At 38.3% G+C, this 23,848-nt stretch overlaps 1 protein-coding gene across 6 annotated transcripts in view; it reads left to right on the plus strand.

Moving 5' to 3' along the window:
* Window positions 1–23,848, plus strand: part of CDK8 (cyclin dependent kinase 8) — a 65,116-nt gene that overhangs the window by 21,466 nt on the left and 19,802 nt on the right. For 4 of the 6 annotated variants that reach the window (XR_010621843.1, XM_065730178.1, XM_065730179.1 and 1 more), the window contains exons 3-5: window positions 4,801–4,911; window positions 6,431–6,571; window positions 23,426–23,483. Coding sequence is in view for 4 of the 6 variants with exons in the window: in XM_065730178.1 (XP_065586250.1) it covers window positions 4,801–4,911; window positions 6,431–6,571; window positions 23,426–23,483 (310 nt within the window). In the remaining 2 variants the exon portion in view is untranslated. Of the gene's footprint in view, window positions 1–4,800; window positions 4,912–6,430; window positions 6,572–12,491; window positions 12,542–23,425; window positions 23,484–23,848 lie in introns of those variants that run through there. The other 2 variants (XM_065730181.1, XM_065730182.1) reach the window with 2 other exon arrangements.

Consider the following 23,848-nt stretch of genomic DNA (forward strand, 5'->3'; position numbering starts at 1 on the left):
TAACTCAAGGTGAAGTGGTAGGAACCTACAGGGTGGCTTGGATGTAATGTAGGCTCGCAATCTAATGTTCACGTGTCTGAGTGTAGACAAAAGAGAGGTGGATTTCTGTGATTTGTGTCCACAGGGAAGGAGGCTCGGGGCCCAGTACAGCCCTCTTGCTGCCCTTACCTGAACAGAATGCCTCTGTAGCTGTCCTGCCCAGCTCTACCGCTGCCATCATCCTGGCTTTCTGCTCATGTGCCAGAAGGTGGTGGGGCAGCAGATAGGGGTGAAACAGAAGGCCTGTGCCCAGCTTCCTGTGGAGGGAACCTGCATCTGCCTTGTTGTGGTCTTGGCTTGCAGTGGAGGAGCCAGGTTCCTCAGTTCATGGGTGGCTGTCATGTTCCTTCCATGTTAGCAGTGAAAGCAGTCTCCCACAAAGAAATCATTTAGGTGAGCACAGCACTTGTTTTAGAAGACAAGTAGTGATTTTTTTTGTCAACCCTGAACATCTCAATAACTTCTAATAGTTTGAATGTGCTTGGACATGAGAAATGCTGGCAAATATTGACTTGTATGTGTGATCATAGAAGACTCAGTTATTTTGGACATCACAAAAGCTAAATCAGCCATGTCCTTTTTTTTTTTTTTTTTGTCATTTTGTGTTGTCAGGACACTCATTTACTTTCCCTTGGCTGCCCATGGGTGTGGAGTGAGTTTTTCTGTGTCTGAAGAAGGAGATAGAGGAACTTCAGCATGAGCCCAAGACTTGCTAATAGGGATATTGTTTCTCTTGCTGTGTCTTGAATAGTGTTTATGAAAACAAGGGCTAGCTCTGATAGCACAGAAGTGGGATTATGGCACTGAAGTCAAACAAGATGCCATCATCTTCATCAGCAGATTTGTATTTCTTTGAATGTGAACCAGGTTTCCCCTTCCTAATCTAAGGGAAACATTTCTGACTGTGAAAGCAGTCTTGAATCATTGTGTTAAATGCATGTGAGAAGGACAGTCACTTGTTGAGAGCCAAGTGAACAATTTTTGTCTACTTTCTCTGTGTTCTGAGGACTAAACTAGGATATAGAAGGAGGTATCAGAATCCCTAGGCCAAGAAGCAACATCTTGCTGGCTGCAAACTGTTTCTTGCAGTCTGTTTTTTCTTCATCGATCTCTGTCAGCTGCTGGACACAAGGCAGGTCACTTGGTATGAAGGGCACATGCCATTTGTGCTGCAGAGGCCTGGTTCATGGAGGGTGAGGTTGCTGGAAATGCTGCTTACAGCCCACATGATGCCTGAGCTCTTCTGATCTGCAGACAGCATCTGCATTTACTGCTCTGTTGCCTCTGTCCTGGAGCATTTCAGCCTTTCCAAGACAGTGATTCAGGGATCATCTGTCATTACTGCAGCAATCATTTCCTCATTCTGATGGTTTTGCTGATGTGCATTAGCCATCCTGTTCACTGAGACACTCGTGGCTGCCTTGCTTTGACCAAATGCATCAGCTTTTAAAGCAGGCTGTAAGAATATGTGGTTAACAGCTATTCAGCATAAAAGGCAAGGATAAAAAACCAGCAGGAATGATAAAACTGAGAACACAGATGCATGAATCATAAACAGCCTGTATCAATAGCAGTAACAAAAGCTGGAACTCTTAAAGCACTGATTATGATGGGCCACAGAAGGAAACTCTCAGGCTTATCCTTGAATATATTCAATGAAGGCTTAGTAACTGATGAGAGGGAAAGTGGCTTGCTACTGATGTTATAGGAGAATGAGGTGTTGTTGAGTATTTGGGAGGGATGCTGAGGCTGTGTATAACTTACTGTGGGATGATCAGGGGAAGGATGAAAGGCAGGAAGGGTGAAGATCAAGGTGGGCTTGGGAGAAATAAGCATGTGGAAATGGGGAGAGGATAAGCATCTGTTTCCCTGTGAGCTGATGGGCATCGGTTCCTTGCTCCTTTGTTGCTAGGCTGCTCAGGGAGGGTGGTGAAGCTTTGTGTTTAAGTGTGTGCCTGCAGAGGAGATGCTCTTCTGTTGCCTGTGTTATCTGACTGGTCATGTCTGTACTCTGTGTGTTTACATGCATGAGTCTGTATGTGTGTACATTTTGGAAATACACCCTCTGCTACCTTGCCTCTGACTGAATTTGGAAGAGGGGAAGTAGCAGCTTGGTATGTAACGGATCAGAAGGAATACTATGGATTTAATAATCCACAGTATTGGCTATTCCTGGCATGAACAAAGGAAAATTGTTTATGTTGCTTGGCTGTGCAGACAAGGGACCCTTTTGCTTTGTTACTGCAGGTTTCTCATCTCTGTGTTGTGTTCTGGACCAGCTTTGATGGTAGATTCTCTTTGTGTTCTTTAAGATGGATTGCATTTGATGTGAAGAGGCTGAGTTTTTAAAGCTGGTGGTTTTTGTTACATGGGGAACAAGGAGCAGGATGGGCTTAAATTGGAACAAAAGAAGGTGAAGTGAAGGGTATTCATTACATTCTGGAACCCTGACTGTTGTGTTCCTATTTCATCCAAGAGTTGTGTGGGTATGAAGAGTTGGATGCTGATACAAGTGTCATCAGACCATAGGAGATATGGTTAGATTTTGGTCCGGGGCACGTAATTATGCACTGCCATGAAATATTCTGTTTGGCATAAATTGGAGCTAGCACTGTGAATTCATACTGAACAAACAACAAGTTCTTCTGGCTGTAAGGACTGAAATAATGTATTCTTGACCGTCCCTACTAAGAAGCTGACTCCTACCTTTGGTCTTCGATGCTGCAGTGGTTCTGGCTGAGGTGGAGTTCATTTTCCTTGTAGCAGCCTGTGTGGTGGTGTGTTTTAGATGTGTGACTAAAATAGTGTTGATAATACACCATGTATTGACATTTCCTTACTTTGCCCTCACAGTAAGAAGGCTAAGGGTGGGCAAGAAGCTGGGAAGGGTCACAGCAGGGACAGCTGAGCCAGGTTGGCTATAGGGATAGTCTGTGCCTTATAACATCATTCTCGGCATCAAAAACTGAGGGGAAATGGGTTTGAGGAAGGTCACCATTGCTGGGAGGCAATCTGCATCAGTCTGCTTGTGGGAAGTGACAACTTAATGCTTTTAAATTATTTTCTTTTCCCCATTCCTTCATTTGCTAAACTGTCTTTATCTTGACCCAAAAGTATTCTTACCTGTGCTTTTCCTCTTGTCTTGGGGGCTTAGCTGCTGACTAGGGTCAACCCACCACCAATGACCCCCCACCTGTAACAGGCAAAAAGGAGATAAGCAAATAAGCACTTATGTGGTGTTCTTCCACGCCCCACCTCAATTATTATCCTACATAGCGTAGGAATCATTTATGGAATTCCACACTTGTTCTTTCAGATCCTGCCTTAAGATTCCTCTATATAATGCTTTTAAACATCTTAAGAAGTTTAGCATACTGTAACTGTACAGCTCTCCTACACACAAAGTATTGGCAGGAAGATTCAGCCTCTACTGCCACACTACCAGCATCCAGCTCTGATGTTATGAGCCATCAGCATAAAATAGGAGGCACTGCTTTTGGGGCAGTCCTCCTACTTTCTTAGCAGTAGCTGAAATGTTAACATATGAGACTGAAGTATCAGTGGAAAGGAACTAGTTCTCTTCTACCCTCTATTATCTAATAAATCAAAATTCTCCCATTATATTCAGTTTCAGATATAAAATACTAATTTTGACTTTTATACTCAAGGACTAGTTTGAATTGTCCTTGTGTTTAAGAAAAAAAAGCTAGCCCCTGCTTCTGTTTAAAATGCCATGACTTCCAGCAGACTTAACTATTCCATTCACCATCTGCGAGCTGGCAAAGAGTTCTTCCAACCTTGTGTACCCATGCTGGAGAATAGTTTCTTAGATACTTGTGAGAAGTTTCGTTCCTTTCAGCAGTTGTGTGAGTACACTAACATGTAATGCGAGTGGTAAGGCTCAGACTCATTCTCTCTGCATTCAGTTCTTGTGCTGTGTTACGTTTTCCTTTTTGAAACGATTAACCTTGCCATTTCTAAAGGCAGCTGAGCTGATTTGATGGCCCTCTGCTGCTGAAAGTCCTTGCTCCAAGCCGTGTTCTGTCCTTTTGCTGCTGCTGTGTGTGCTGTTAGTGCCATGAGTCATTGCAGCTCCGTATCTCAGCAGAAAATTACCACCTTTGTGTGTCTGGGTTAGTTTTCTTCTGAACTGGTGAACTGTTTGATGGATGGCTTCTGAGTGTGCCATAGCTGGCATACATTGTGGGAGGGAGCTGGGCCACCTTCTTTTGGAGGAGCTGACCTTTTACATCAGCTGACTCCATCCCGTGAACCACAGCCTCGTTTAGCTGACTGCATTGACAGGAGCTCCATGAGTCATGAGCTTCTGCCTGGAATGATTGCAGCCTTAAATGCAGGGTTTCCAAGATAATTTGGAATCAGGAGAAAATTGGATACCTCAAATGGCTGTATCAAAGATTAGAGTCTATGGGAAAGGGCAGCTGCCACAGCTGGCTGTTCAGGGAGCATTGTGATCCTGGATAATAGTGAGATTTACTGAGATTTAAAGGATGTGAATAGGAAGTGTTTGCTCTAAGAGGGTTACGGATTGCGTGTTCAGCTTTGGTTTCTAACTAGCGACTGATTCTGCCATTTAAAATAAAAAAGGGGAAAAAAAGTGCTCTGTTCTTACAGCTTTTATCTTCTTGTTGTTTGTATTGTAGAAAACGTAGCAAATACTATTATTACTATTCACTTTTCTAACCCTTCACAGCTTTGGATGTGTGGGTAAAACTTTTATGGACTTCGTTTATTTTGCAGTTACTGCGGGAGCTCAAGCATCCAAATGTCATTTCTCTGCAAAAGGTGTTTCTTTCTCATGCTGACAGGAAAGTGTGGCTTCTCTTTGACTACGCTGAGCATGACCTCTGGGTAAGGTGAATGACTTGTAGGTAACAGGCATAGAGTTTTATTTGGAGAAAAGGGGCAGGGGCAGGGAAGAGGCATGGGTTTAAAAACAGTATATCCTCTTACTCCCAATGTTTGTTGGAAACTTTCAGTACTAAAGGAAAAGCAATGGAAAATGCTGGGCAAGCACTCAATACAGTTAGCCTGTGAGCTCTTTAAGAAGACAGAAATCTGCATTCAGTCCTCAGTAGCTAAAAATCTAGTTAAATGCAGATACAGTCCTTTGCAACAGTCAGAATGATGTGAGTGCAAAAATGAAAATGATTATACAAGCATATTGCCTTGAAAAATAATAAACATTGAGCAAATAGAGTAATGTGGAGTTTTACCTGCCATGCATGTCATCTATGATTAAAAGATGTCAAAGTAAAACCAGTGCACAGAATGGGGACATCATTCATATGTTTCAGTGCAAAAGGCTTTTAACTCAGTCATCTCCTGAAATTTCATATATGTGGTGAGCACAGCTAGTGCAGCAGTTCACTGTGATGAGACTGGGGAAAGGACACAGGGTGCTGGAGGAGGAGCAGCCCTGGGGGCTGAGCAGTCAGGTACCCAAGGGACATCTGGAACATGGAACTTGAGGAACACAAGGGGAAGAGAGAATCTTCTTCCTTACAGCAGGAAGAACATGTAGCAGCCATTTGAAGCTGAGTTTGGTTGGATGTGGTAGGCAGGTCTATTCTGATTATCACACAAGTGTAAATCACAACAGAAAATGTTTGTTCTAGAAATTACCCCTCTCTCAAAAGGGCAGAAACACAGTAACAGTTACCAAGACTGACACACATTATACTATAACATAAGGCCATTAATGTTAGTGGCACCTGGGATTTGGGTGTTAGGACAGCATAGGTTTTTGTGCTCTTTCATGTTTCATGCCTATGTATGTAGGCAATTGTTAAAGGCTTTTCTACATGTAGTCTGGTAACTGATGTTAACATAATCAAACTTATTGCTTTGCTCAGTCAGCTTCTCTTTTGTATGATGTTTTTTAAGAGTATGGAGTTCAGCTTAATTCCTTGTTTATTTGAAAGTTAATTTGAAACTCCTCACATAGTTTCAAAGAACACTTGGTTTCTGGCATTAATTTTTGAATGTTAGTGTAATAACCATAAAGAGAAAACGTAAAGTAAAATGATAACTGGAGTTAAGTAATTTAATTTTAATTCTGTGCTGTGATACACAAAGATATCAGCCTTAAATAAAAATATTCTCCAGAAACTCCAGACCTACAAAAAATCAATGCAAGGCAATTTGCATTGATGATTTCATTTTTGAGAGAGATTGTGTTAATCTTACTTAATATAGTACTCATTTCCTAGTACATAAGGGTACATGTTTTTAATTTGGAAAATGAATGATGAAAGCCTGCAAAGAAGTGACATCTATGTAAGGAATTGCTGGCGATATTTTTGTGTAATGCTGCAGTTAAAAAAAAATAAATTACATTATTTAAAATCTTGATTTCTCTCCTTTACAGCATATAATCAAGTTTCACAGGGCTTCTAAAGCAAACAAGAAACCAGTTCAGTTACCTCGGGGAATGGTGAAGTCACTGTTATATCAGATCCTAGATGGTATTCACTACCTGCATGCTAACTGGGTGTTGCACAGGGATTTGGTAAGTTGATCTGCACTGGGTTTATCACTGGGATGACTGAGGGCAAGGATTTATTTTTATTTTTTGTAAATCCTGGGGAAAAAAAAACTTCTGTGCTAAGGGCAAGTAGCCCTTAATTAAAAATAAAATAAAATGAATATTTTTATACAGCAGTCAGCCAGCCCTGTGTGCAAATTTTCTAAGCCTGCTATGTTGCAATAAGCTCATGGAAGTGAACTGTATCAGACGGCTGGTTTATTTTTTTGATTTTCTAAATAAACTATTTTTGAGTGTTCATTTAAATAACAGGCATGTTAAAATACAGAATATGCCTCTGGTAGTATGACTGCAGGCCTGAGAAATAATTAATACTGCATGTGTGTATAGGTGTGGGAGAAGATGATTGGCTACAAAAGCTGCTGAAATGAAAATTAAACAAAAAGCCTACCTTCCTAACACCGTCAGTTTTACTTAAATTGATGACATTTAAGAGTTACCTTCTTAGAGTATTTATATAAGAAATGCATCCATACCAACTTCTGAAGACTTACGTTTATCCTAACTGCAATGTAAGGAAAACATTTGAACCTGAACTAGTATTTCTTAATTAACAGATTCTATTAAGTGAGTAAATGAGTAAATCTTTCCAATTCTTAGGTAATTGCCTCTAAAATACCCCCATACTTTTGTTTTGGTATATGACAGTGTTTTCTGGTTGTTTTCCTGACCCAGTTGTCCATACCTCTTACTCTGATAACTGATACCGTATGTGAGACTTCTAATTACTGAAATTTCATTAATATGTTAGAGCATGAGTTTCACCTGTCATTTTCATGAGTACATATTATCAGTGCTATGCTTGGTGCAATAAATCTGCCTTCCATATTGTTCCTCAGGAATTGCTAGAATATCACTTTTTATCTTTGAAATAGCTTTAATAGTGTTCCTTGAAGTATGGTCAATGACTAGTTATTTGTCTTCTATTTTCATGCCTAATACACTTATTTTCTAGTGTGCTAGTCTCTTTAAACTGATGGTAAAACAGCTGTATTTGAAAAATAATGTTTTCAGGACTGAAGAACAAGGAAACTTTGTTTTCTTACAACAGTTGCATGGATATTGCTTCTAATTTGATGCTGTTATAAGAAATGGAACAAAAGGTTTGGCCCGAGAGGGAAAAAATCTTGTGATGGTTTAGTCATGACTCCATGAAACAGTGGAGCAAAAAGTAATATAAGAATATATAATATGTTAATGCATAGAGATCTGGTTTTAAACCAAAATGTAATGTCTTCCCCTTATTACATGCCTGCAAGAGTACTCTTTGATTTTTGAGGCATATGGAAAACAGATGACCTGTCATCAAGAATCTGAGTTTCTGGTGTTTTACTTTGTAAGGCTTCAGAAAATTCAAGAACTTGAGTATTAAAGTACTAATGTAATTGAGTGAAAAAATAATGCATGTTGTTAACTGGATGGCTCAGGAGATTGGCTATTTATTACAGAGCCTTTCACATCTAGGTCTGTAGCTCAAATACAGCTTGTTGGCAACAGCCAAAGCAAGTACCATCTCATCTTCTGATCTACGTGAAATGAGTTGGTGGTCTCAGTCCAGCAGGCCATTTCTTTTCCAGCAAAAAATCCACCATCACAACTGAGTGTCTTCTAGTAGTCTGAGGAGAAGGCCAAAGCTTGAGGCAGAGACTGAGAGGTCATTTCACAGTAACCTTGTCAAGCCGTGTTGGTGAGAAAAAGCTGTGCAGGGGCTGCATGCACTGTCCTACTTAAGAGAGTCTGTTGGGTTCTAGATTGTTGTTTCAAAAATGTTCAGTTTGAGGTATGTGACTAGTACAAAACTTGTGGAACGTAGAAGGCATGTAATCTATGCAGCAGAAAAGACAGAATTGTATGTCAGCTACTTTCTTATTTTCAGTTTCCTGGAAATACCTTGAGTAAGGGACAGGGTTCTTCCTAATTTTCTGTCTTAGCAAGACAGGGGCATATTGGTGCATGGTCAGTGCTTGTAAATTGAGACTTTAATAGCATGCACATTCTGATGCAAGGCAAAATCATCCAAGTTAGTGCTTATTCTGAGATTTTTCTGTTCCATGATATCTGCAATATTAGCCTTCAGGAATGTTAGACACAAATTTTACCTCCTGACAGAGTGACTGAATAGATGGTCTTTTAAGTGGTGTATTTATTATCTGAACATACCAACATACTGACAGAGAGTTGACCAAGTAATGTGTGTGTTTTTATTTCACATGTTAGCTGTGAGTGATGTTGTTTGGGTGTGGTAGGGAGCTAAAGAATATAATACTTTACCAGAAAGGTCTGTTCTTTGCTACATCTGTCGTGTAGGATATGGATGTTTTTGGTTTTTTTTTTTTTTAAGGTTGAAAAATCATCCTCTTAAGTGCATTTTTGTAGTGTTTTTTAAGATGCATTATTGAAGTTAGCGTTGGGTAGGTCAAGGTTTGATGGTTTTTTGAGATCTGATCTTTTTAACAGAAACAAAAGGTAGCATAGAGAAATGCTCTTGCTAGCATCCACAAAACTGACAGTAAAACTGTATGACTGTTAAAACCACGTGAGCTTAGATTGTGAAATGTCTTCATAACGGGAACTGGAGAAGCTTAAATCATATGAGATTTATGTAAAGTGAGTATATTCTGTATGAAACAGTAACTGTAGGAAGACATTTAATCTGTTTTTCTTAGTCCTGATTTTTTACGAAGCAAATGTCTGCGTACTTTAGCAATAACTTAACTGTCCTCGCTGTTTCTTCTTTTTTACTGCTTTTATATAAGCCAGTTCACCATTTCTATCAGCAAGATGCTGATTATCTTTGAGCAGTGCTGTGCCAAAGTCATTAGTTTTTTCATATCTTTGAAACATACCCATAAAACTTCTCATCAAATACGTTTCATTCCTTTCAAAATTTCATATTTGACTTGCATATTTAGCTTTTTTAATTTCATGACTGCAAGCAGTTGGAAACAGATTGTTTATTCATACTCTGTAGCAGGAAGGAAATAAGAACACTTCATATAATTACCACAAAGTGGATCAATTATAGTTTTAATATTTTGCATTTAGTTATCAAGTGTCCTCAAAATATGCAGCATTTTGCTGACTACTTTTCCTTGTCTTTGTTCTACTTCATTTTATCCAACTATCAGACTTCTTCCTGTACTCTAGGAGCTTATTCTACACTAAAAATAAGCATAATTAGAAAACTGGCCATAGATCTGTTTTCATCAATCTATATCCTCAGCAACATAAGGAAAGAGAGGATAGTGGTTGCAGCATGCTTGGAAGATATCAAGTACTGGGCTCAAAATAGAGGACCCTTTGCATGTAACAGCAACTTTTATGCTAACATTAAAAAATGGATCATTCTTTAACGTTGTTGCATGATAGGCCTGCCCAAAGGGTTGGGTCCAGTCTTGTCTAAGAGGTGAGCTCTTCTTCTCCATTGGTTCTGTGTGGTGACAGTAAGATTAGGCTGTGATTTGACTCGATTTTGCACTGAAAGTATTTAATGCTCTCACCTGGTACAGCAATGCTGAAAACGAAAGAAAAGAGAGAATTTCATAGCTCTTCATTAAAGGTCTGCAACTGAGACACTGTTACAAAATGCTTTTTTTGTTGGCAAAACTTTGGCCTATGTTCCCTGTCCTGTTACTTCCTGCATGATGTGTGTGGATGTACTGCTGCTTGGCAAGCCGGGTGTGGGTGTGGGTAACACAGTGTTGGGTTTCTGCTTCCCATTCCTGTCCTCCTGTCTCTTGCCACAGCTCTGATAATCTCTGTCAGGCTTTGTCAGTAACATACCCTGGTTAGTCTGGAATTCTATTATGATCTATGTGTCCATATGCAAACTGATGATAGCACTTGATGTTGCAACCTTTTTAATGTGTTCCTAGTGTGCAGCTCAGATCAACTGCTGTTTTGGGATGAGCGCTGCTTGGTAATGAGCTTTCAGGTGGGTAAGCTTTAATACAGTGCTGGCTGGAACCTCGCTTCCTGAGACTTGGGCTCTTCCCAGGAATGCCTGTTGCCAGATTTGGGATCAGCAGGAATATTGAAGATATGCTTTCAACAGTAAGTGAGAAGAAGCCTCTGCCAGGGTAGTTTTTTGTAGGCCAACATTTTAGTCACTTTTCAGGCTCTAGTTGTGAATCACTTACTTAAGTGCCTTAGGCAAAATGAAATATACGGGACTTATACCATGCCAATTTACCATTTTCCACATTAGAGCCCTTGAATCAAAACATGTCACCTTCAGTCAGTATTCAAGCCTTACTTCAGAATTGCAGGAATGCCCTTCAGTCCTGCTCTAGTGCTTACAAAGCTGAGGTCATTTACACAAAGAGTTGATAGAAGTTCTACCCCTTTCTAGAAAGTAGTTAACAGCTTTTAAAATCAGAGTGGTCTTTCACTTTCTTTGCACCCATAAGGAGGTAATAGGCATTGCTTCCTAAATGGCATTTTACTGACTTAATGGTGATTTACTTTGAAAGGAGCGAATAAATAAATCAATCACAACTTCACTTGTCATCTGTTGCCTTTCCCAAGGTTTTTGATTCCAAGGTATGCTTTCATTTCTGTGCATTTTGTGAGTGTGAAATTTTTTTTTCTGAATATTCTGTAGTTCAAATACTGTTATCTAGTGTTTCTTAATGAAAATCTTTACAGTGGTCACAACTGCTTCCTTGCCTGCTTTTCTGAGTGATCTTTTTTCTTTTTTTAAATATTAGACTAAAAGTTCAAAACAGTAACTAAATAGAGTGGAGATGATCAGAATAGAAATGAAGATTTGAAGCTAGAAATAGTAGTAGTGTGTTGCTACTGTGCTACCAGCCCTGTGGTCAGAAAAGTTGAAAGCATTCTTCTCATATCTTTGAGTTTAACGTAGAAAAGCTTATAGACACACTAAATCACTAGATTTATAAAATCAGCTCATTGTAAGGCCACTCTTTGGAAGGTCATAGCAATCAGGGGAGGTTCCTGAGGTGGGAAAAAGCAAATATCATTCCAGTCTAAAGGAAAAAAGGAGGATCTGTGGTCTAAAGGAAAAAAGGAAAACTACGTGCTAGCTGCTCTCACCTTGATCCATGGGTAGGTGATAGATCAAATATTTTTGGAAGACATTTTAAAACATAATGAAAGACAGGATGGGAATTGGGAGTAGTCAGCATGGATTTATGAAGGTAAAATCATGCTTACCTAACCTGAAAGCCTTTTATGACAAAGTGCTTAGCCTGATGAATGAGCGAAGAGCACTGGGTGTTGTTTATCTCAACATTAGTAATGTTTTCAATGCTGCACCTTGTAATATCATCATGGGCAAACATAGTGAAGCACAGATAAGGTAAGCAGACAGTGAATGAAAAAACTGGTTGAACTAGTGGGCTTAGAGAGTCATGATCTGCATCGTGAAGTCAACTGGATACCAGTCAGTAGCAGAGTCCCCAGGGGTGATGCTGGTTCAGTACTGCTTAACATTGTCATTAATGATCTGGATCATGGGACAGAGTACACAAATAACCAGTTTGCAGAAGAGTCCCAGGGGTACCTTCCAACCTCAGACTGTGCTATACATTCATGGATATATTTAGAGAAATTCACTTATTGCTTTCTCAAAATCTACCAGCTTGCAACAGATCAGTTAAAGAGAATGGGGTGGGAGAAGGAGGGCTGGGATAGGTATAAGAAAATGAAAGATTAAATAGCTCATACAGAACGTGAAGACATAGACATTTTGTACTGAAATACAAAACATCAAAAGAGAAAATTTCTGCTATTTCTCCTGACTGTGGCAGGGTAAGAGAGGAAATTCGTAGGATTTTTTGTTTGTTTGTTTGTTTCTGATGAGGAAAAAAAGGTGCTCTATCACAAGAATTTTTTTTAGAAGTTGCGTGGCCATGGAGTGAAAGATGTCTTAATACCAGATTGTCAAATTGCATGGTAAAGTAGAAATCAGTAAGTGGGAGAAGGTCCACTTTTTATTTTAATCTTTAAGTTTCTTTAGCCAAGAATTAATTGTCTTTTCCTTTAGGGTGCTAATTAAGTATGCTGAACATCAGAGTGACTCATTAGTAAATTACTTTTCCAGCTGCTTGCTGCAGAAAAACAGAAATAAAAACTTGTCTTTATGTGGCTTTTTACCTTTATATATTTGAGATGTGAAAAACTTCCGTAACCACAGTAGTTCTAGGAAGAGATATATGAGTTCTGAGAGAATAAAAAATGAACTGGTTCTATATAGGTAGAAGTGTTTCTAAAATTTTTATTTTCAGAGCTCTCTTAGATTAATTTTCTCCCTTATTCTTAGCTAGAATATTATTCCTATTGTGCTAAAGCTAGTTAATACTGAAATCAAATATTCAAGTGCTTCTCCATTTGCATGTGGGTTTCCATTGCATCATTTATTCCTGTGTATTGTCATAGAATCATAGAATTGCTCAGGGTGGAAAAGGCTTTCAAGATCATCAAGTCCAACTGCAGCCAAACCATACTTCCCTAACTCTAACAACTCACTGCTAAATCATGTCCCTGAGCACCACATCCAGATGGTTTTAAACACATTCAGGGATGGTGACTCAACCACCTCCCTGTGGTTCTTGTTCCAATATTTGTATTTCACTGATAGATTTGTTTTAAATTCATAGATCAATGTGTAGAATTTAAAGGTTTCTTCAACCTCAGTTGTGAAACTACAAAATGGATTATAATGTGTGAGATCAACAGATATACATGGAAATAATTTTTTATCCATGCAACCAATTTTCATGAGAGATGGGAAACCACTACTAAGCATTTTTGATATTTTACCACACAGTGGTGTTAGATTCTTGTTGAGGCAAGTGCTGAATAGGTGGACTTCTGGTAGTGATTTTTCAGACTGCAATTTAAAAGCTTCTCTATAAAGTTCATTAACGAGTGCAAAGGTAGGTCAGAAATCTCGCATCTTCAAGAACACTTTCTAAATCCACCTATTTTAGATTACTGCTGCTACTTGAAACTTGAGTAAACACAGTCTTTGCCCAAGGCTTAAACTACAGGCCAAGGTGGAACAAAATTACGAGAAGTAGTTTGCTGATTAAGCAAGACAGTAGTGTGAGCAGAACTAGGCAGACTTCATTTTAAACTGCTATTACCTTGAGTAAGTGTACTTGAAGATTCTCAGTTTGGGGTTCTGCAGGTAGTGAAGGCTTTCACATCAGCAATGTACAAGGTGTAAAAAGAGTAATGGAGAACATAAGGCTGCTTATTAACCAACAGATGGCTCAGGGATGAATGATAATTTGGAGACAAGTTACGTTGCGCTCATCTTAGCGGTGCAGATAATATTTGCAAGCCTGCTATCATTTACAATTTGTTGATATTTCTTTAGTGGGAAGGAAATCTGCTGTGGTATTGTCAAACGAGAAGCAGTGCATGCAGCATACATTTTCCTGATGCTTCAATGTAACTGCAAATGGAATTACTTTAAAACTTTGACCTCGATCCGTTTAACACTACCTGTAGAGGAAGTGCAAATCTGAGGATACTGCTTTTTGTTTTCTCTCCTTTCTCCCCAAAATCCCTTCAGTGCAGGATGGAGTGTTTCAGGCCTGATGTTTAAAACTGTTTATATTGTTCACCTTGCTATGAAATCAGGGAAGGCCTTTTCAGTGTCCCAAAGAATTAAATAATGTTATATGAGTTTTAGAGAAGTTTGTCCTTGTTTAGTGGACTACTTTCAGTAATGGTACTACAAACGTACTTGTCTGGTTATTATTTACTGATCTCTAAAATGAAAATGTGGTGGTGCTTTAGAGCTCTTAGAAGAAATGACAGCGTTATTACTACAGCTTCTATAGAAGTAGCAGAAACAACATAAAAGGTGTTCCTTCCACGATAACAGCCTTTATTTTTGTCTCCCAATATTGTGCTTCTTTAGCCTGATTTCTTTAGGAGACAAAGCTTAAACAGGCATGCTGGTTTTTGCAAGTTCCCTTTAGGTTTATTAAATTTCAGATATATTTGCTGAAAAGATACAGTATGGAAGCCATCAGGTTCCTTGAAGGTTCACAAAAAGAAGTGATCAAATAAAGGAAGACATGTTCTGGGAGAAATGCATTGAGAGCTGTACCAGGGCCATTTCATTCAAGCTTGTCTTCATTCCCATGATGGTGGTTCACTGGTCATTCATACCACACACCTTTCCTGGCTCGCTTTACTTGGTCCTCAAAGCAGATAGGGGATGGGAAGGATGCTGAAAGATTGTGGATGTGGGCTGGGAAGGTAGGATGGGGCTGAAATGTGTGCAGTGAGAAATTCAGGAGAATCTAGGACTTGAATGCAGAGAACGTAGCATTGCCTTCAGGATAACACCTCCACTTCTTAAAATGCTTCAGACTGAAACATGTAATGATGCAATAGAGAAAATGTGAACTAATTAATATATTAAATCTGCAAAAGATTTTTTTTTCTTTTCAGTGAAGGCTTTTAAGATTCCGTGTCTTTGTTCTTTCCTGGAGTTATTGAAAGCTCACAAGTGTCCTTTACCTTTCCCCCAGCAGATTAAGGACTGCAGTATCTTGATTGGTGCCTCAGACACTAAATCTGTCAGTTATTGCCAGCTCCTGTAAATTGTGAATGCTCAAAAGGGCTCCAAGCCTATTTAAAACAGTGCACAATGTATCTGTTTTCTTGTATCTCTGACAGGATGGAGTAGCCTTTAGGAGCCTGATTTAATTGAGAGAAGGGTAAATAAGTAGCAGAGCAGAAAGTGGATTACACTGACAATTCTTTGTAGCAAAAGTAAACAGCTAATGCAGAAAGTGTTGGGGAGGTGTTTTCCAAGTATTCCTGTGTTTAAATGGAAGATGTTAAGGATTGTTGTGATGAATGTCTGGTTAAGAACTTACAAAATGGAGAAACATTTTTTTAAGAACATAGAGTGTTCGGGGTTATTTTTTTGATCCCCATATGGATTACAAAAGCAATATATCATACGTTCCATGTAATAGTATATTGGTTCTTTTTTGTTGTTATTTTGAGCATGAGAGGAGAATTGGACCATTGAAAAGCTTTAAGCAAGTATTTTCCTTGGGAGGATATACCAGCTTCTTGTGGAAGTTACTATCACTGTTTAACAGTCCAAAAAGCTTGAGGTTTCTATTAATGGCTCTCTGCTAAGCAGCTTTCACAAATAAGTGTTTAAAAATACGATGTTCCAAACTTCTTTAGTCAGATGCTCACAATTGTCTGACGGATCCCATCTCTTCATACAGGCAGAACTTGGTATTTTCAGTCAGTCATAAACTCATTTTGTAGTAGCTATTGCAGCAGTCTCATAGTCCGTTTTTATTGCTTTCATAAATGCTTCAGAAAAAGTGGTTTGCAAAGGAAATGTGCATTAAAAACTGTGCTTACTTCATTCTGCCATCCAATACAAAACATGAAAATGAGGGGAAGAGGCAACAGAGAGATGCATCTGTTTGGATGGAAAGAAAGATGGTCAGATGACTGTACTATTCTTTTCTCACTTGTAGTCCATTTCCTGAATACTTATTTCTGAGCTGTCATGTTGGATGTTTTCTGTGTTTCAAAGTTATTTTTAACTGAAGTGTTAGGAAATGTTCTGATTTCTGCAAATTTCAATAACTAAAGATTTCTGATCCATTATGATCCTTGATCTATAGCTGAAGATTGCAATAGCTGCAAAGAAAAGGCTTTCCAAAGAAGTGTAGTTACTATATTATTCTGTCTTGGTCTTCCACACCTTTCAGAAAGCAGGAAGACTATGTGCAGAACTAGCTTTTTTATGATGATGTTTTTTTCAAATGTGCATCTTTTAAAATACTTTTGCTAGTTGTTTTTTTTTTTTTTTTAATTTCCTAAGGGAGGTATATTAATAATTGAAGATAATCTTAAGTGTTATATAGGTAATGAATGATATCCTTCAATATATGTATGTATATTCATATCTATATCATTTGTGTGTATGTATATATTTGTGTCAAGATGTCTTAAAAGTAACTTAAGTGGTTTTGTCCTTTTAATAGCAGAAGTCCTGCCTGAGTTAGGTTAAATTCTTGGGATGCAAATGAATAAACTGATGGGCAGGCTATACTTGATTTTTCTCATTTATAATTTTAAATGTGTTCTTTTGTTACTATCCTGGTTTTTCATATGATAGGTTTTCAGGCTGACCAGATATCTGATTATGATGCTAGGCAATGATCCTGCTTCCAGCATATTCACAGGAAGCAGCTGTCCAGACCTATGGAGATGGTAATCGCTTGTAGCAAAACACACAGGAAATATATTTGTGCAAGTCTATCTGTTTTAGTTCAAGTTTGTTATTGCATGTTTGGGTGATTTGTTAACCATGTTTCACTTGTGAGTATTTTTTATTGCAAAGGAGATAGGAAAATATGTTTTTCTGCCCATGATATCCACCTTTATGTCCTTGGAGACTGCTTGTTCTGCTGTATGTTTTTAGCAAATGGGACAGTTTGCTTGAGAAGCATAATTACGTTTTTCTTTCAGGATAATTTAGTTCTAATCAAAGTGATAGAAAATCCTGCGTATTAGGCTATGCACAGATCTTAATGAATTGCATTGCCCTATGTTTTCAGTAATTGAATAACAGTAACTGAAAGAAATTGTTGAAGCATGTTGAAAGCTTAAAAAATGAAATAGTGAGGCCAGCAGCTTTCATCAGGATGAAACAGAGATGGAATATACTGATAGGACCTAGCAGAAGGAATCCCTGGCATAGATATGGCATCCATATAATTTCTGTCCTGTACAATTACCTTTATCTTGAAAATTTAACGGTTCTTTGTTTAGATGTTAATTTTTAAACGTTTACATACTTTTTTTTCTATTTGTTTTAGAGATACCTCACAATACAGAAAAATAACAAATCCAAAAGAAAACCCCAAAAACCAAACCCTCTCAGCTATCTTTTTTATAAGATAATGAATATGTTGTTAACAGAATTCATATACTTTTAATTGAAAAGACTGTAATTTTTAGATATAATACATTCAATTCTGTTGAGTATTGTTTCCCATTAAATATTACATTGTTTATGGTGATCTTTTGATAATTTATCTTAAAGACCAACTCAGTTAATGTATCACTAAAATTAGTTCAATTGTAAATGCCCATTTTTTAATACAGGGAAAGAAATTAACTTCAGAAAATTGCTGATGCTATCAGCTGAATACAATAATACTGTCATTTTCACTTTGCTGCAGTGCTGTTTAGTATTGCAGTATTGAGTTTTGTTCAAAATGGAAATGTAACTGAATTATTTTCTGTGACCATAAAATGCTCAAAAATCAGGTATAATTGCTAAGAATGCAATACAAGCACATCTCACATTGAGGAGAATAGTTTTGGTGTATGTTACGATTATTTGAATATGAACAAGGTTGCTTAACGAACCAGTGTAGCTTAAGAAGTGTGAAGCTTTGCAGGTCACAGACCATGACATTGGATGTGAATTTTACCAGGCCAACTGGCAGACTCCAGGTTGTTTTTTGGTGTACAGCTTTTCTTCTCACAGGGCCTTATTGTGAAGTGATAAATAACATCAGGATTTTAGATGTCTGCCTTAGTCACAGAAGTTGTTTTTCCCAGAAGGTAACAATTTGATGCTGGAAAGCCCTTGTAATTGTGCTATGCATTTGAATCTTTCCTATATGGCTTAATTCTTGACAGTGAAATACTAAAAAGTGATTAATCATGAATAGAATTATTGCTGGAACCAATTGCAAAGGCAAAATAATTTAGGGATAAAACCACTGTTCTTAAAACCATTGTTCTTAAATAAAGCTTTTGTTTCAAATGAAAATGGTTGTTAACTTTTTCAACTGTCTTGGCTCGTCACACATAAAAATACATGGCATGAGCAGTTCTGAAAACTAGCAGTGTGACAGTCAGTGATGCACAATTATTAGTGGTCAGGAAAAGTCAGTGCTGTTTTAGTAGCCAAACTGTGGGATTAGTCCCAATATGAATTAGGATTATACTTAAACCTTATTAGAAGGTGCATTAAAATGTAAGTAACAAAGAAGGTCAGGCTGCTTTCTTTCTGTGTCAAACTACTGCAAACATTTCATAAGTGGCAAGCAAGAAAAAGGTCACATTTACATTACAATACCATAGGTAAATCAAAGGAATTCTGGTTATTCATTGATAGATGGGTTTAGCCTTTAAAACAAACCAGTTCTTTTGCAGCCTAGTAGCCAAGAATATATATGGAGTAGTGGTTTCTACAGTCTGATTTAGTGTTAAAAGTAGTAACAAAACAATGGTTATGCTTTCTAAAACCTCTCTATTTTTTCCCTCCTCACTGCTTTGAATGAAACTGACTGCAAGTAGGTCCTGGCAGAATGCTTTTACTGCAGCACAAAAATTGCCTGGTGGTTTCCAGTCACCTTGCATGAGGACGTTGAACAAGTAATCATTTCCTGCACTTATTTGTAACTCACTCCAAGCAACACAATTAACTTTTTTTTTGTATATGATTACGTGTCATCGAGACAGATTGGTGCAATCTTCAGGTTTGCATTTTTATCTTCAAAATAGAAAATGGGATAAGTTTTCAAATCCAAAATTCCCCTCTGAATAAACCTAAACATTTTCAGTGTATGTTTAGGAGCAGTATTAGAGTGTCATGTTTGTTCAAATGGAGGAATGCTTAAGAAAAAAGTAGCTGTCCTGCAGAAAAGATATGAAGAAAATGCATGGATCATAACCCCAACATGAGTTAATCACCTTATATGGCTTGGCAAAGTCATATACCCTGCTGTTACTGTGTGTAAGGGAAGACGACATGCCAGGCTTGTAAAATAATCACTTGTGTTTAGCATTGGAGAAGCCTCAGCAGAAGCAGTGTGCAAATTGGGGCACTTCATTTCAAAGGAATAGGTGGCCCTGAGGCAGAACTAGAGGGAGAGGAATCTGGAAAAAATAACCTATTAGGAAATACTAAGCAGGAGAGTTCTTTTAATCTAGATAAAGGGACTGAAAAGAGATGTAGGTCTTCAAGGATGTCCGAACTTGTTGAAATGAAAGGGTGGTTGTCTTTCTGCTGAAGTTTAAGAAAAGAAGCAAGGGATGCAATATCACTGCCTGCATTAAAAGTTGAGGAAAGATACTGCAGTGATCAAAAGTGGAGGAGGGCAGACTGCTTGGATGGACTGTACAGCCACCTCTCCCAGGAACTTGAGGGTCAGGGTAAGGAGGCAGTGGTGTAGTTCACATGTTAAATGAGGCAGATGGAAGAGGAAGACTGCCTGAAGGTCTTCAGTCCGATTGGTATATCCTCCATTTCTTTTAGCTTCTCTATTTGATATTAGCTTGCTTCTTAGGACTGTGTGCAGTTTGCAAATACTGATTAAAACTGAAGCCTATAAAATATTTGTGAGGATCTTTATATTCTCCCTTTGAAGATATAGTGATTAATTGCACTAGACAGGTCTTGTCTAGAAATCTCACAAGTCCTTCAAAGTGAGATTTTCGATAAGATTTAGTGCTGTGCCATGGTCGCAAACCTGTCTGTCCGTGAGAATGAATTATTCCCATACTGATTAGACTTGGGAGGGGGTTGGGTGTGGAGGGATTAATTTTTATCCTGTAAAGGTATGTGAATGTTGTTTCATTTGTCTTTGCCAAGTACTGAGCTGTGCACTGTTGCATGGCTCCTCACATTTGGTTTAGGATCTCAGCAGCTTTCTCATTTGTGTTCGGCTGGCGTGTGCAAATCGTTTTATTTGAAGGCAAAAGTAAATATGTCTCTACTGGAACAAAAATAAATGACTTTCAAAGGTTGTTTATTAGTAATTATAACAAAAGATTACTGTTTTTAAATAGTTTGTTTTCAGAACTCAATGTAAAAATTGCTGTACAATTTCTTTTCTTCACTTGCATAGCCCAAGGGATTTGAATAAGCACTTTAAACTTTCATTTTCTCTGAGTAATGGCAATTAAATGAAAACTGAATTAAACTGATGCTTGTCTGGATTTCTCCCTTCTGTTTCTAATGGTTGCTTATTTTTCTTTGCAATAAATATAGATTTCACATATGTACTCGCTTTCTCTCAGTCTGTCTTTTTTGACGGTGCTCTTGTCTCCCAATGGTGGGCTTGGGTTGAATCTTTAAGTTCCCTTTTAACTTCAGCCATTCTATGACTTGAGACCGATCTGTATAAGAATTCCTCACCCACATTTTGGCTTTTGTTAGTGGACTTGATTGGTTTTTTGAGAGTCTCCAGAATGTTTTTTTTAGGAATGCCCATGCTGTCCCTGCACTGCTTTCTGGTAGAACCTCCTCCATGAAATTTAAATATTGATGAACAGGCTTGTATGGAGAATTCTGGGCTTTAATCCTTGCTTTCACATGTGATGTCTCTTTTTACAGTGATTAGTATTGTCTGCAATAAGAATCTTTTTCAAGCAGTGCTTTTTCAGAGAAAGGTCTTTGACTCTAGAGAGAGGTGAACTGCTATGAATGGTTATTCAAGATTGATGGCTGAGATGTTTTGGTAATTCGTGGCTTTCGAAGACTGCTACACGGAATTCTAGGTTGTCTGTGGTTTTAAACTTTTTTCTGTAAATCCTGAGAGGGGAAAAAAAAAAAACAAAACCCTGAGTATGAATCAAGTTGCCTTTTTTGCTGTTGTTGCCTGTTTTGCTAACCAGTTCTGTGTCATCTTTGTGTTTTCTCCTTTTTATCTACCTTGAACTAAAGGTAGAAGCTTTTGGGGCAGGAGTTGTTACCCAGTGCTGTGCTGATTCAACATCTGGTGCATTGGAGCCCGGGTGTGAGAATGGCTCCTTGCCCCATCACAGTCCAAGTAGTAAATTTTTTTAAGGTAAAAGCATGAAAAGGATGTTATAAGTATTTTTATAATGAGTGTTACCAATGTATGAAAATAGAGGGGCAGAAATTATATTTCAGAGTAGTATACTGTTTAACTGAAAAACTTTGGTGTTTGTATAACTTATCTACTAAAAATATATTAATTAGGCAAGTAGCTCATTAACATCCTAGATACGCTGAAGCAGCTTTCATAAATGAAATGCATATTTTTTTCCTTGAATCAGCGTGAAGCAAAAGAATGGTTTGTGTGATAGAATTGTCTTTCCTGAATGGCAGTTTGAATTGCTTTGAACTTCAGCATTGCTTCTGGATTTGTAGACTTATGCAGCTTGCTTATTTCTGGGACTTTTCTAGAAACAAACAAATATAATACTTTGTGAGCCGTGTGCACATACACAGTGTTTTTTGTTTGTATTATTTTGAAGCTCACATGGAGTGTATGGCTCTATGTAAAGAATGAATAAATAAAGTAAGAAGAATGGGGATGGGGTTGGTGGTGTGGGATGCAAGTTTTTCTGTTCATCGCTGTGCCCATACAGCTCAAGTCTGCTCTTTCGAGCAGTAATTCCTGTTGGAAAGTCAATGGCACATACCTTACCTCTTTGATCAGCCAAGCTGCAACACTGAATTCTGTCTTTAACCTGTGCTCAGAAAAGAGATGCAGCGGCATGCATTCTATTATGTATTCTGTATGTGAGCTGTACAGCTTTGGAAACCCATGTTGCAGCTTTTCATTGGCTGCAGTAATAAAGTTTCTCAAGGAATTTTTTTCAGCTATTACTTTTCACCTCATAATAATATGGATTATCGCTAGATTGGTATTAAACTGTGGTCTTCTAACACTCTGAATGTGCTTTATGACAAAACCCTATAGATTCAGTAGTAGTGAATGCTTGGTATCACACTTAGCTCTCCACAAGAGATACTAGGATTTATTCTCTTAATTTTTAGGTAGCCTAAACTTCCTTGCTGGACTATTTTCTTTCTTCAGGTCCAATTAAATTGGGAAACAAAGCTAGAGCTGTAACTCAGCCTTATTAGAGTTCTTCTAATGGAGAACTGATTAGGACCCCCTGTTTTGTCCAAGAATTATACTATGATTAGATATCACTCAATTTAAGATAGAATTAAAACAAACAAACAAACCTGGTATAAATTTTAAAATTTCACTGTGGATAATTTCCTGACTTTCTTTCTCAAAATAAGCAGTGCAGGCTTGATTTATATGCAGCGTGTTAGCAGTTGAAGAATCTTCTGACTGCAGATACAGAGATTGGGTTATAAGACCTTAACTTTTAGAACAGAAAATAGAGGATGGGGAAATGGATTAAGGAGCAAGCGGCTGTCTTGCTGATCAGTTGAGCTCTAGCTTCTGTAAGTCACATCTCTAGTAAAAGAAAGAAGGGGAAGAATCCATATTTTGCTGTCGAAATATTGGAGAGAAAGATAACACTGTGGTAACACTTTCTGGTTTCACAGCTGTCTGAATTGGTATACACTCATAAATAGGAATAACTGAGATGACTTTTGTCTCCCATATAAAACTGTACGGCAATGTATTTTCTTCATGGAAAATGTGTCTGCAAAGGTGCCCGATGACTCCTGCGCCAGTACCCTGGGGCAAGGGGTGCTGAGCAGCCACGGGTTTGCCTCCTGCCCAGCGTAATGGGGGTGAATGGCTTGGTAGGAATGTGGGAGGCTGGAGAGGGCCTGCTGGGGTGGGCTGACAGCAGGGCAGCAGCATAGGGAGCACGGTACTGGAGCACTGCTGTGCTGGGTGGAACCGTGAGGGAGATGCAGTCAGGGAGAGCCCATGGCTGGGTCCTTGCACAGCTTTACCATGGCAGAGAAACTTGTCATTTTGATCAAAACAAAATTGGTTTAAAACTGGCGAATCAAAGCTTAACTAACTTTTCAGAGACTGTGTTTAGGTTTATCGTGGTATATGTATTGTATATTTATTTTTTTTTCCACAGAAACCTGCTAATATTTTAGTTATGGGTGAAGGTCCTGAGCGAGGAAGAGTAAAAATTGGTATGTTGATATCTTTGATAAGTCCCAGTGTAGCATTTAAGTTAGAATGTTCTGGAGGTGCGGTTGTACCCCCTAAAGTAGTTACTGTCATACTAGTATTTGCTGGAGACATTGTCTAAATGCTGTGTTTGAGTGACTGGCTTCTTGATATTAGATCCCTGCCCAGTTCTACTGATGAAATGTGGTAGCCTCACCAATCAAAACTGGAAAATGTCGATATGTTTTGTTTAAATGGGTGTTTGTGTGGGGTGGTGGGTGTTAATGTGGGGGTAAGGGAGAGAGCAAGGGGGGAGAGAAGGAGAAAGGGATGGGGTTTTAAAACTTCTTCCAATTTACCCCCGTAATGTCATTACGTTATCTTGCTG

This window comes from Cyrtonyx montezumae, unplaced genomic scaffold, assembly GCF_038088225.1.
Source record: "Cyrtonyx montezumae isolate F1298 unplaced genomic scaffold, pur_monq_1.0 scaffold_12, whole genome shotgun sequence".
In the NCBI taxonomy this organism is placed as follows: domain Eukaryota; kingdom Metazoa; phylum Chordata; class Aves; order Galliformes; family Odontophoridae; genus Cyrtonyx; species Cyrtonyx montezumae.